Source organism: Rhineura floridana, chromosome 3 (genome assembly GCF_030035675.1).
Source record: "Rhineura floridana isolate rRhiFlo1 chromosome 3, rRhiFlo1.hap2, whole genome shotgun sequence".
Lineage (NCBI taxonomy): Eukaryota > Metazoa > Chordata > Lepidosauria > Squamata > Rhineuridae > Rhineura > Rhineura floridana.
In genome coordinates, this window is record NC_084482.1 from 112729483 (window position 1) to 112743264 (window position 13782).

At 42.1% G+C, this 13782-nt stretch overlaps 1 protein-coding gene across 4 annotated transcripts in view; it reads right to left on the reverse strand.

Annotated features, from left to right (window-relative positions):
* The window catches only part of ANXA6 (annexin A6), a 67094-nt gene that overhangs the window by 38388 nt on the left and 14924 nt on the right, over positions 1-13782 (reverse strand). For all 4 annotated transcript variants that reach the window (XM_061617403.1, XM_061617402.1, XM_061617405.1 and 1 more), the window contains exons 3-4: positions 3121-3211; positions 1144-1238 (exon numbers count right to left, since the gene is read on the reverse strand). In XM_061617403.1, coding sequence (XP_061473387.1) covers positions 1144-1238; positions 3121-3211 — 186 coding nt within the window. The remainder of the gene's footprint in view (positions 1-1143; positions 1239-3120; positions 3212-13782) is intronic.

Genomic DNA, 13782 nt, shown 5'->3' on the forward strand with positions numbered 1-13782 from the left:
TTCTCACAGCGGCCAACCAGTTTCCCATGGGAAACCCACAAGCAGAACCAGAGCATAGCCATCCTGGCTATTAGCCAATGATAGCCTTATTCTACATGAATCTGTCTAATCACTTTTAAATTCATCCAAGTTAGTGGCCATCACTGCCTCTTGTGGGAGCAAATTCCAGAGTTTAACTGTGTGCTATGTGAAGAAGTACTTTCTTTGGTTTATCCTGAATCTTTCAACATTCAGCTTCATTGGATGTCCAGGAGTTCTAGCGTTATGAGAGAGAAATTATTTGAGAATAGGAAGTGATTTGAGGGCAAGACAAAGAACTTGCCTAGTAAAGGCATGTTATCATCTAGCAAGGCACTGTCTATCACAACAGCACACCAAAAAACCTCTCGCATTCCAAGTTCTCTGCAGCCCTATTCACACATCATACGCATGTAGGGAACTCGTTACTGGAAGGAGTGGGGCTGTACTGCTGACCCACTTCTTCAGTGCCCTACATGCGATATGTGAACAGAGCTTGTAATGTGCAGAAAACCTAGGGAAGGAGGGGGGTACCTTCTTCTGTGCTGGGCACAAAAGGGGCAGTCACCACTGGCAAGTTTGGCACCCAGATTTGGGGATCCCCCAACAAGACATTCTCTGTCCTTCTTGGTCCCTGTGATTAATGTCATCCATATTGGACAGCACAGCCTGTTGTAATTATAGTCTTGGTGTGTGTGTTAGGGTCAGCACACCCAGCAGTGTATCTTAGGACTGGAGCAGGAGACTCAAGATTCTCACACATGATGCACAGGAAGGATAAAATCAAGTGTTCCCTCTTATCCCATCACTCACGCCTGCCTGTGTTATATGGGAGGGATTCAGGATACCAACTGTTTACAATCCAGTAAACAGAGATGGAATTAGGAGCCCAGCACAAATTCTCCCCTCCATGCTCCTCCTTCTGCTTCCTTCGAATTGTCCCATGTGCAGTCCATCTTTGGAAACTATGTATCTAATCTGAGATTTCATCAATTGTGGCCCCCAAAAATAAAAGTGATCTTTTAAAAAAGACCTACCATGCATTCCACAGCCAAGATGGAACCTGCATGTGATAACTGCTTGCAAAACGGAGCAATAAAGAGCCCTATCTCTTCACAAGCTTACCTTGCCATAAAGAGACTTGTATGCCCGGCAGATTTCATTTCTCTGCCTATTACTCCTGGATGTTATGAGTTCAAGTATGGCTTCCTTGTCACTGCCTGCAGTAGAAAAGAGGATCAATCAGGCCTAAAACAGCAAAATCATACAACTCATATTAGAATTTGCTTTGATATGCCTGGATGAGGTATTCCCACTTCTGTTAGGGAGCAGATACATATCACAGAGATTCAGAGAGTTTCATGCAACCTGTCTCTAGTCACAAGAAAAGAACCTTGCTATAATGTGGGACAAGAGCCATTTGTAACCTTTGTGGGTTATCAGTCCTACACCTCGGCTAGAGAAGCTATTTGGTCAGTTTTATAGAACAGTTTCACAACTCACTCTTTTCCTGCTCGGCACTATCCGCATATTGTATTTTTAATGCTTTTATTCTATCGTGTGTTTTTTAACATGTTGTAAACCGCTTTGACGTTTTAACAAAATAGCGGTATACAAATAGTTTTATAAACAAACAAACAAATAAAAGAAATGCCTTCTGCCTCTTTCTACCACAACCTATCAGGAATTTTCAATTGGACTAGAAACTTAACAATGGAAACCCCTGGGATGTAGCATTCTCTCTCTCTTATACTGCAGTAGTCAAACTCACAGTCTACATTTAGATTCAAGTTTATTAAATGTATACCAGTTGTCTACCGGGCCCAATTCAAGGTGTTGGTGCTGACCTTTAAAATCCTATATCTGAAGGAACGCCTCCAGCATCACCAATTATGCCGCCTGACAAGATCAGCCACACAGGACCTCCTCTCGGTCCCACCAGCCAAAACAGCTAGGCTGGTGCGGACCAGAGAGAGGGCATTCTCGGTTGTGGCCCCCACCCTCTGGAATTCTCTCCCTTTTGATCTTTGACATGCCTCCTCCCTGACCGGTTTTCGCCGAGCCTTAAAGACCTGGCTATTCAGGCAGGCCTATGGGATTCTTGGGAGGGATTAGTTTTATGATGTATAAATTGATGTTTTAGAATAATTGATGATTTTGTTTTTGATGGTACAGTGTATTTTAATGTATTGCTGTAAGTCGCCTAGAGTGTCCGTTAAGTCGGACAGATAGGCAACTAACAAATAAATTATTATTTATTATACATTGGTTTCCACTAAACATGTATGAAAGCAATTTACAAAAACAAAAACATTACATAATCATATTATAAGCAGATTTAACAGGACATTATATCACATTACTGGTGCTGCCCAAATACCAAATACATCTTTGCCTGGTGCTGGACATGACAGGGTTGGTGCCAGGCGGGCCTCCCTAGCACCACAAATAAAACAGATAGTAGGAATTTGGATGAGAAAGTAGACAGGCTTGTGACTCTACGACAGTGATGGAGAACCTGTGGGCCTCCAGATGTTGCTGGACTCCAGCTCCCATCAGTCCCAGCTAGCCTGGCCAATGGTCAGGGATGATAGGAGCTACAGTCCGCAACATCTGGAGGGCCAGAGGTTCATTCTCTACCTCTCTTCTATGGAACTGAGTCAGGTCCACCTCTCCAGTGCTGCACTTTTCCCTGGCTAAGCAGAATATAGGCACGGACTGAACACTGATGCTCTTGTATGCTCTGTGTTTGACTTGTGACAAACTTGTCAACGAGGTTGGCTATCTAATATCCTATAACTATTGCTACTTACAATTCATATTGGGCTACACATTAACCAAAGGGGTGGCAATAATTCAAAACTGGAAATATATCCATGCCAAAGGAACAAAAAAGCAAAACCTGCCCTTCCATCCCATTACTCTTTTCCACTAGTGATTCAAGGGTAGCTACTGTTGCTATCCCTGCCATGCACAGCTTCCATTAGGCATGCCTTTTTTAAATTATTATTTATGGAACAGTTTCATAAATTGCAAAAAGCCAAAAGCCAATTAATGTCACAGTAGTTTCTAGTTCAAGTGCACAACAGTTGCAGGACATACCAAATCCTTTCATAGCATTATAGAGGGCCTCAGCATCCTGGTTGGCATCAAAGTCCGGGAAATCCTTCACCGAACCCCTGTATCTTCCAGCCTAGACACAAAAAGAAAGAAAGAGAAAAAAAACTAGGCTGTTACTGGTCGTGTGGGTCCAATAAGGAAAAAATATGCCATGCACTGAACTTCACAATGGACGTAGGGGGGCATTGTCAGTGGCTGCTCCGCACATGTGCACAACTTTCACCTCATGGATTTCACCACCGTCTGGAATTATATGAACTCCAGAGTAGTCAAGTTTCAAGCATTGGAATACAGTGCTGCATACACACCATACATTTAATGCACATTACTTCCCCTAAGGAATCCTGGGTAGTGTAATTTATTAGGAGTGCTGGGAATTAATGGCAACGAGAATGCACTTTACACGCCCAATGGTTGCTAAGAGGCTGATACTTCGAGCCTGGAAGGACAAATACCCACCAACTATTATGCAATGTTTGATGACCTAAACTCCCTTGCTACATTTGAGTGTACTTTCTATAAACACCAAGTTAATCTGGATACATATTTGGATGGCATATATTGATCTATGTGTAATCTAAAATGGATGTATAGATGTTTAAATATTTTGTTAATGTGAACTGACAGGTTTTTTCCCTCTTCCCCCTCCCTTTTCCTTTTCTTAAATGAAATTGCAAAGGTATATATAGGGTGCTGGGTTCTGTGACGGATAAATCACAGTTCTTAGGATTTTTTGCGGGAAGTGATGTGCTTTAAACATATGGTGTGAAGGTAGCCTAAGTCAAGCAAGATAGCTTATTTAGCGTGACCCAACAGATATCCTTTAGAATGCCAGGGCCTTACCTAGGCAGACATTCTGGAACAACGGCATTTGCCTTCTTACTTTGAAACTCTGGGAACTAGAATGTATGGCAAGGTTAGATCTGGTAACATCTGCCAGGGTTGATCCTTGTAAGATAGGCTTAGTATTCTTTTTACTAGCTTGGAAAGTGAGACAAGAGATATTAAGACGGTTGAAAGTGTAAATGAAATGACAATGAAAATCAGTGGCCGAACGTCGCCCTTGAGCATCTGCCATTCCATCGCATGAACTGAAGGAAGGATGCCAAAAATTCAATGCCAAACAAACCTTCCCTATCCCTGATCAAGCTGCACAGAAGGAGGTTGCTTTAGGAGAAGGCTCCCTTCTCTCAAATGCTCCCCACTAGAAAGGCTTCTAAGTGACATCATGGTTACAGAATTATAAAAGGCTAAGCACATATATTTACTTTCCTCTCCACATGTGAGGCTCTGGCCAGTGCTTGGCCACATGCATGCCTAGAATCATACAGAGAAGCCTGTAGAGAAGGATGCAACTGGCACTGATTTACATGACTGCGGTGCGACTTGTAATTGCCATGTTCATGGGAACTATCCATGCTCCTTCCTGTCACACATCCTATTCTGCACAAGCACATACCTGATTGCAGGTTGGGAATTTCTCATGTGGAGACGAAAACAATGATGAAACCATGCCCTAAGTAAGCACAGATATGATTCTGAAGGAAGGTTCAGGGATCTGAATATCCTAGTTGTACAGCCAGTTCTTGAAATCTCATTCACATTATCCCTTCCCCCACATCAATGAGTCATCTTAGCTTCCTGACAGATGGCCAGAGCCCTTGAAGTTATAAATAGAGGGACTGCTCTCCTCAGGATTCTTCTATTCATACTGCCAACTTGGTCTAACAATGACAGCGTCATGCTTGCACATCCTCTACTCGAGGTTATCATTGCACAAGGAGCTGATGCACTGCCATTCATCCCACACAATTTTTCCTTTGCTTTCTGTACCTCCCCCCGGCAAGAGCAACCTTCTGAAATATCCATCTTGAGATTCAAGAAAGAATTATGATGAGTCACTTCACAACTATTCCTCTCTCTCTGGAGAGGGTTGGTAGAATGCTGTCATGTAGCAAGATGCAAGAACCCTAGACACCATCTTCCTAGCATCACCCACACATACCCCATATTGGTGGTCCAGAGGGAACAACCTTTGTCAATGCTATATACATCTAGATCAGGGATTCTCAAACTTTCTAATCCCAGGACCCACTTGAGACAGCTAAAAATTACTGAGGCCCACCAGTCAAAAAATGACGACACATGGAGGCAGAGTTTGGCATAATCACAATTATCTAATCCATTTTTGGAAATGGTTGAATTCTTGCCACAGCATTTTCCTTGTGGCAAGGAGTTCCATAGCTCAGCTTTCTTCAAGATAAGTACAGACATTCGCTGTGGAGATATTGTGACTTGGCCTATCCATTTTATGCAGAGACTCTAAGTGGAGAAGGCTTTTTCTTTTATATATTCCCTTTGCCAGTCCCACATCCCTCTCAAACTATTCTCCTGTAATTTCTCTTTTCCCATTCTCCTTTCACACTCAGCTCGTACCTTATTCTTCCCTCCCCCACACAGCTGTTGTTTCTTTCATTCTCTTCCCCCTCATCCTTTTTACATTCACTTCTTCATTGTATAACAGTCTCTTATCCAGTTCCTTTCTATTCCCAGTTTATTTATGTAATATAACAACAACATTAACAGCAGCAGCAATCTTTTCTCACACTTTCTTGTTTCCTCTGGCCTTTTCCCTCTCAGAGGAGGGAGGCCTTCCTTCCCTCCTCCCACATAACCTCTCTGTCTCCAAGATACCTTTACAAGGAATTGCTCATGCTGGGATCGACCCAACCAAAAGGCTATGACACAGTCAGGGGATGGGGCAGATAGAGATGTGAAGGCCCAGAAAAAAACAGGAAAAATTCGCTCCCCCTGGTTTTATTCGAAACAACCCAGGGAAAAACTGCCTCCCATTTTTCTGTTTTTTCCCCCCAGGCCTTCACATCTCTAGGGGCAGGCAAGCGACAACTAAAAATGGAGAAGAAATTTGATTCAGTTCTCATTTAAAGGTGAGCTTGCCTAATCTGCACTGTCTGGAACACGATGCAAATCAAAACAAAGCTATCCTTTGAAATTTGCACTTCTTTGAACTTTGCTACGCAATGCTGAGCACAAAAATGCACATAGTGTAAAGTGCGCATATACTCATGAAAGTAACATGCAAAATGCATTACATTAAGGAAAATTGCTTGCAAAATGTATACATTGGTCAAAACTGCATACAAAAATGTGTTTATTAGGAAAAATTCACACGGAAATGCTGATGAATTTTCATGAGTAGTTTTTTTTTTAATGCAATTCACTGCAGAGATGTGAAGGCAGACTGAATTTAAGATTGGAAAAATGAGAAATGTAAAGAACTGAAAGAGACAGATTTGTCCTTCCCTAGCAAAGGTGGCACTGGGCAGGCCATGGCCTTGAGGCCCACTGGTGGGTCCTGGCTCACTGTTTGAGAAATACTAATCTAGATTATTGTAGTCATGCAGAGATCATGAAGAAGCACTTCTCTCACACACACAAATACCTTCAAGAGTTTCCAGAGTCACATTTGTCATGCGATATGGCCCTGAACAAATCTGTAAATAACTGGTAGAGTCTGGGCCTCAAACCTCAGACAGGGAGATCTGGAAGCTTAGAATCCCAGGTCCAAGTGCAGCCTTACTAACATTACTGTGGCTCTATCAACTGTTATCAAATTTCTGGAGTGGCCACGAAGCATTCCTACTTTCTTCCACAGAAGCCACTTCTGGGTAGAAAACCATATCATCCCTATGCATAGACCCTACATAAGCAGCTACTTGCATGAGAATCTCAAAATTTCTTCCTGTAGAGAATTTTGTTTGAAAAAAATCTTCCTATACCATCAAAGGTATCAGGCCTCAAAAGGTACTTGATATTACCACCACACCACATTAACCCAAGTAAAAGGTTCACCTAGGAGATGGTGTGGCAACGTGCAAGGCAATCAGCAGGAATCATGTCAGGGGGCAAGTGAGGATTTAATATTTGAACACTCCTCATGGTAAGAAACCTTCCTGAATGTATGAAGGAGAGCCTTGCACATTCTTCTTAAGAACACAAAACAGTTCACAAAATTGTGAGCATTACTCAAGAGAGAACATATCCTTGGTGATTATTTGAAGCATTGCATGAGCACTCTCATGCTTGACTGGTTCAGTAGGGGGAATTATGAATCTCCAGATTAAGGGGAAGAAATTAAAAAGAAGTTTACAAAACAAAGGCATGTGGTGAGAGAATTGTCTCTCTCATCGCTAGTGATGCCACAGGCACCAGCCAATAGTGTCTGTGATAAATATTTATTTAGTGTGTGTGTATGATGATGGTGGATCACCCTTCCTCCAAAAGAGCCCAGATGTATAACAAAGGATAACAGCAAAGTGTGCAATCAATAATTAAAAATGATTACAAAATTATTTGTATTCATAAAGTTTCTGTACTATTCATAAAGTAACAATAATTAAAGAACATAAATCTGTTACTGTTCAGGGCAAACACTGCCGTATCTAACTGAATATCAAAGGCCTGAATAAATAGAAACGTCTTTAACAAGGGGGCAGATGCAACTCCAGAGCTGAGACCCCACTACAGAGAATGCCTTTCTGCTCGCTGTTAATGCTTAGGGCTAAGGTGGCTGGAAAACATAACACCCCTAATATTCCTACTTTAAGGAAAGACATGCTGCAACAAATGTGTGACAGCACTATAAATTGATTGTCTGGGAAAGCATCTGGAATAAACAGATTCTCAGGAAACAGAATCTGTATGACCTCAGCATCTACTTCCAAGTCTTACAGTTTGGGCATTACATCTTCATGCATTTTTAGACATGAATAAGACTCCCCAAAGTGCACCTGTGCTATTGCCTGGAGAGTTGTCACAAGACCAACAAAGAATCCTATAACTTGAGTACATAATGACCTCTTTGTATCATTCATTGCGGTATTTAACATCACCTGCCACAGACAGAGCCTGCGTTGAGTTCTTGAAAAATGGAAATGGACTGCCTTCAAGTTGATCCCGACTTGTGGCTACCCTATGAATAGGGTTTTCATGGTAAGCAGTATTCAGAGGGGGTTTCCCATTGCCTCCCTCTGAGGCTAGGCCTCCCCAGCTGGCTAGGGCCTGCTCAGCTTGCCCCAGCTGCACAAGCCAGCCTCTTCCCTGTCCTCAACTGCCACCTGGGGGGCAACCGGGCTCCTTGGGACTATGCAGCTTGCCCACGGCTGTACAGGTGGCAGGGCACGTAACCCCTGAGCCACTCACTGTGGGGGTGATCTTTAGCGGGCCCTTGACACCCAGGAGACACGAGCGGGATTTGAACTCACAGACTCTGGACTCCCAGCCAGGCTCTCCTCCCCACTGTGCTATACTAGCTGTTCGTTGAGTTCTCAAGGTGTTATTATTCTATTGCTGACAGAAGCCGCATCTTTTTTGGCCATCAAGTTAAGCCTTTTGATTCATCCACTTAGCATTCAATTGTGCCTTAACAAATTTCATTCCATCATTTCATTGTTAACACAATTAGATTACAAAAAGAAAAACACATTCAGAACACAATGTTTCCAGCTGTAATATCAGCTTAACCCCATTACCCGTTTCCAGGGTGCGGGGAGGAAAATGAAGAAACTCTCCACCTGCAAGACTGAGAGACTGGAATAAAAGTTGGCATGCATCTTTGGGAAGTGCATTCCACATTTTCATGTTTCAACACCAGCTGGAGCCAAGCATCCACTTTCAAGAATACAAAAACTATACCACAATGAAATACTGTATCTCCATTCCCAAGCACTGAGATCTCAAAAGAAAACCAGCATGCACTTTTATGAAACTCCGCTCAATCAACCCTCACGCTGAGGGGGAGAAGAAAGATGCAAAACAACATTATCTCAAGTGAGGCCTCTTGAAAGTTGTGCTTCACTAGTAAATTACTTATCCAAAAAGAACATCACAAAAAGTAAGTCAGCAACACTAGGGGTTCAGTGTGCATCCACCAACTGACTTCCATAGTCCATAGAGTTTCCCTTTGTCCTTGCTGATCCATGTCATTGAGAGGGCAGCTGCGGGGCCAGTACTAACTGCATGGCAGGAGTCAACATCTGGAACCAAAGTCCAGTATTTTGCCCACTTAACACATTTCTAGTTTCGCAAAAATAGAGAACATGGAATGCTGAAATACTGAATCTGAAGTGCCAACCTTGGTTCAGAACATTTAAGGCATATCTGCACGATATCTGCCATGCTCTCAGATGCATTAGTGTAAAACCAGAAAGGGAAAAAGGAGCAAAGCAGGTACTTAGAAAAGCAACTATCTTTCTGCCCTCAGTGTCTGACTTGTGCTGGCACAATCTATGGTGATTGACTCTACCTGCAATTCAGACCAGCCAGGACCAGCACATTTAGAGTGGAGATACTGAATGAACACTAGTGCACAGCTGACCCATTTTAACACTTGCATGCAGATATTCCTTTGAAACCTGCAGTACAAAATCAACTGCTTTGAGGTATATTCTTTAAAAATGTTTATGTGGTGACCCTAAGCTGACAAAAATACAGCTCTATTTGTGATGAGTGAGATCACATCCACAACATGCATTTAAACCATTCTTCTGCCACTGTAATAGTCACAGCTTTGCCCAAAGAATCCTGGGAACTGTAGCTTGTTAAGGGTGCTGAGAACTGTAGCTCTGTGAGGGGATTCCTAACAACTTCCAGCACCCTTTACAAGCTACAATTCTCTGGATTTTTTAGGGGAAGCCATGACTGTTAAAGATATATGGATATTGTTTAGATATATGGTGTGGATGGGCCCACAATTAATCTGGTTCTTTCCTGCATATTTCCATTTAACCCAAAACCTCTCACTCTCTCCACTGACACTGTACTAGACCTCTCCTTCAGTGCTTTTACAACTATACGAGTATGGAGTACAATCATTTCAGTGTTTGCAGATGGGAAACTGAAATACAGAGAATGCGTAGAATACTGTTTCTGAGTACTACACAGATAGACTGGACAGAAAATGGAAACTGTACACTATGTCTCCACAGCAACGCCCTGATTTCAGAGTTCAAGGCAAAATGTTTATTTTATTTTATTTTTTAAAACAGCCTTCCTGAAATTCCCACAGATGTGTAAAGGGTCTCTTACTTTCAGCCTATAAATGCTCCCATCTTTGGCAAGAGGATAAAGCAGCAGCCGCCGCCACGCCTATGTTCCCGGGTACAGAAAAGACCATATGGCAAGAGCTGCCCCCCAGCAGCACCTATGCCAAGAGCAGCAGCAGTAGCTGTGTGAAACTCCCATTGACACCTGATCCAGGGGATATCCACCAAGACTCCCTGAAATATTTATCAGGGTCCCAGAGCTATGGAAAGTGCCAGAAAGCAAAGTGGGGTGGATCTTTCGTGTGTTGTCAGAAGGATTTTCTGCACATGGAGAGTTTATCTTGCAGAGTTGCTTCTCAGTTCTAAACACATGAAGTGCCGGGAGTAGGGATGAAGGAGAAATTCTATTCAGTTTGCATTTAAAGCCACATTTATTGAATTCACACTTTTCAAAACCAGACGAGAACCAAAACACAGCCATCCTTCAAAATTTGCACTTACCCAAATTTTGCAATGGAGTTCCCCAGGCAAGCAATGTTTACAAAAATGCATATATTAGGGGAAAGTGTGCCCAAAATGAATACATTGGTGAAAACATGAAAAATGCATTATATTAGGGAAAATTGCTTGCAAAGAATGTATACATTAGTCAAAACTGCATGCAAAACTGTATTTATTAGGAGAAATTCACACTAAAATGCTGAAGAATTTTCATGAGGATTTTTTTTAAATTAGAAAATCACAAATTGCTGCAGAACTGTGGAGAACTGAAGTTAAAATGAGAAAAATGAGAAACAGAGAGAACCGAAATTGACAGATCATGCCATCCTGGAATGCAGCCCTCTGGATGAAAAACGTTCCTCACCGCCAACATAGGCAATGGTCATTAAGGCAAGGAGCAACACAGAACAAGCATGAACAAACTGAAGTACCAAGTCTGTAAACCAGGGCTGTGGAGTCGGAGTTGTGGAGTCGGAAGCAATTCTGGGTGGAGTTGGAGTCGATAGAAATGTACCGACTCCGGCTTCAAAATAAAAACTTCCATAGGAATTTAGGAAAGTTTTCTTGTTCAGAAATTTTAATCAAATAAATATATTTTATGTTCTATCAATCTAGCCTGATGATTCACGTGGTGGTGATGAAATGCCTTGTGCTACCATTTTACTACAGTAAATGTGTTATTACTAGTTAATATACATTTGCCATTTATGAAGGAGTCGGACAGTAAAAAATACAGGAGTCGGAGTCGAAGGGTTGGTGTACCGACTCCACAGCCCTGCTGTAAACAGAACAAAAGAGGTACTTCACTTCATAGAAAAAAGCCTGCTAGCAAGAAGAGGGATTCTATATAGCAGAGGTAGGAAACATTTTTTTGCTCCAAAGGTCAGATCCTTAGCAGAATCTAACCTTGCAGCCCAGATCTGACAGGTGGGTGAGGCTGCTCACCTGTCAGTCACCCAACGTCACAATGACATCAAGTAATTGAGTGCACCATACACAGCCCAAGCATCAGATGCGTGAACAAGTTCTCCGCAGGGAACTCCCTGGCACACCTGATTCAGCAGGCTTCGGCTCTACCAAAAGCCAAAGCCGGCTTTCCCTTGCCAATGCACAATTGGAAATGTGCTTTAAGGCTCCTGATTGTGCACTGGCAGCCACGTCTCTACCTGCCCCACACCAGTTGTCACATATGATGGCAGGAGGACGTGGCTCACAGGCCACATTTGAATCCCTGGAGGGCCACACTCGGCCCACGGGCCAGAGGCTCCCCAACCCTGTTAACAAAAAAAGGCAATGGTGAATCATGTAAGAGGCAAGACATTTTTTCCAAGGTGCAGAATTCACATGGTGTCCCCACTTACCCCGCCCAGTTTACTACTGTTCTTTCCCTTTCAACTGGTAGGCTTATTTATTGCTGCTGGTGTAACCAGGCATCATACTAAAGATATTTAATAAACTTATAGTCCACCACATAAGAGACATTCAAAACTGCACTGTTTCACATGTGCAGATAAAGCACTAAGATTGCTACTACTTTTTCCAGAAGGCATGTCACCATGACGATGCAACTTAGAATTAGTGTATTCTCTCACAACACATGAAACTATTGGAGCCCTTAAAACAATGCCAAAAAAGGAAATTCAGAAATACTGGCATCGTTTTACATTAACACCCCCAGACAAGCGTTGAGCGTTGATTAGATTCAGAACCAAATCCTGTGTAGTAACGGTATCAAACTGCCTGTACACCTAGCCTGATCACATCCAGCACTACCCATTAGCACATCTAGCCTGACCAAAAAGATCCCCTGCAAGTCAAAAAGAAAAAAAGACTGGATACAGTATTAAGAGAAAGTCAACTGCTGCATTCAGTTTAGACTGATTTTCTGGCACTTCTTGATTTCACACTCAGGAGTCTTTAAATGTCATCTAGACAGCAGTTTTCTGGAAGCAGCATCCAGGCTTCTAGTGTCATATTTAACTATCACAATCATGTGCAACTCAGTCCAATAATCAGCACCCTCACTCCAGGTCATTTAATCATTACCCCAGATACACGAGAGCCACTCAGGGAAAATCAGCTTCCACATGTCGCAGGCAACGTTTAAAGAAAATTTTCATTTCAGACTTATTCACCATTACCACCCCCTCCCCTCATTCTATAAGTTTAACAATAAAATAAGCTTTAAAATGAGCATTTCACACTGATCCATTCACAAGGCTAAAGGTGGTTTCTAGTACCTTATTCAAAACGAGCAGCCCAAATAACAAACTCCCTCTTCACTGTTTTTTTAATGCCACAGCCATTTTTCCTCTGTCCTCCCTCCCTCCTACACACACAGAGAACAACCCTCCCCCACTTCTCCATTTAATACTCATATAATACACTGTTGTCTAAACAAAGGCAACAAAGAACTTATCAGTGACCCTGGACTATCCTTCTTCACCAACTCCTACAAAAAGAAAGAAAATCCAATTCATAGTACGGTAACACAGGGAACTGAATTATTATTAGTATTAACTAACAGGCAAAAAAACCTTGCAGTTTTGTTGGTGTTCTTCTTACTTTGCTTCTTTCCTGCACTACTACTGTTTCTATAGAGAATCTAACCTAAAAAAATCATATTTCTCTCATTATTCATCCTAGAAGTCTGCGCCAAATTGATTTTTATTAATTTTAAAGCCTTTTTATTGGTCAATGTCATATGATGGAGAAGACAGTCTTTTGTGTTTCAAACTGGAGCTTATGCTCTATTTCTATTTTGGGCGCATTAACAGTTGAGTCTGAATCTGCAGTTTGATGTAAAATCAGACTGTTTACAATATGTTGCTACTTAATCAATGACTCTAGCTGTTGGGAAAAACAAGCTTGGCCAGCCCAAGATGCATGTTTTCAGCCTGCTATGATTAAACAACTCCACTTAAGGAAAGGTAGACATGGTCAATTAAAAACATGCATCACACCAAGAAATTTGGTAGAATATATTTCACCTCCCACTGTTTTATCTTGTGCAAACTGAGACACTCCTTATGCCCATTGGAGACTATTTTGCAGAATAGTCAGTGCCATTATTTCACAA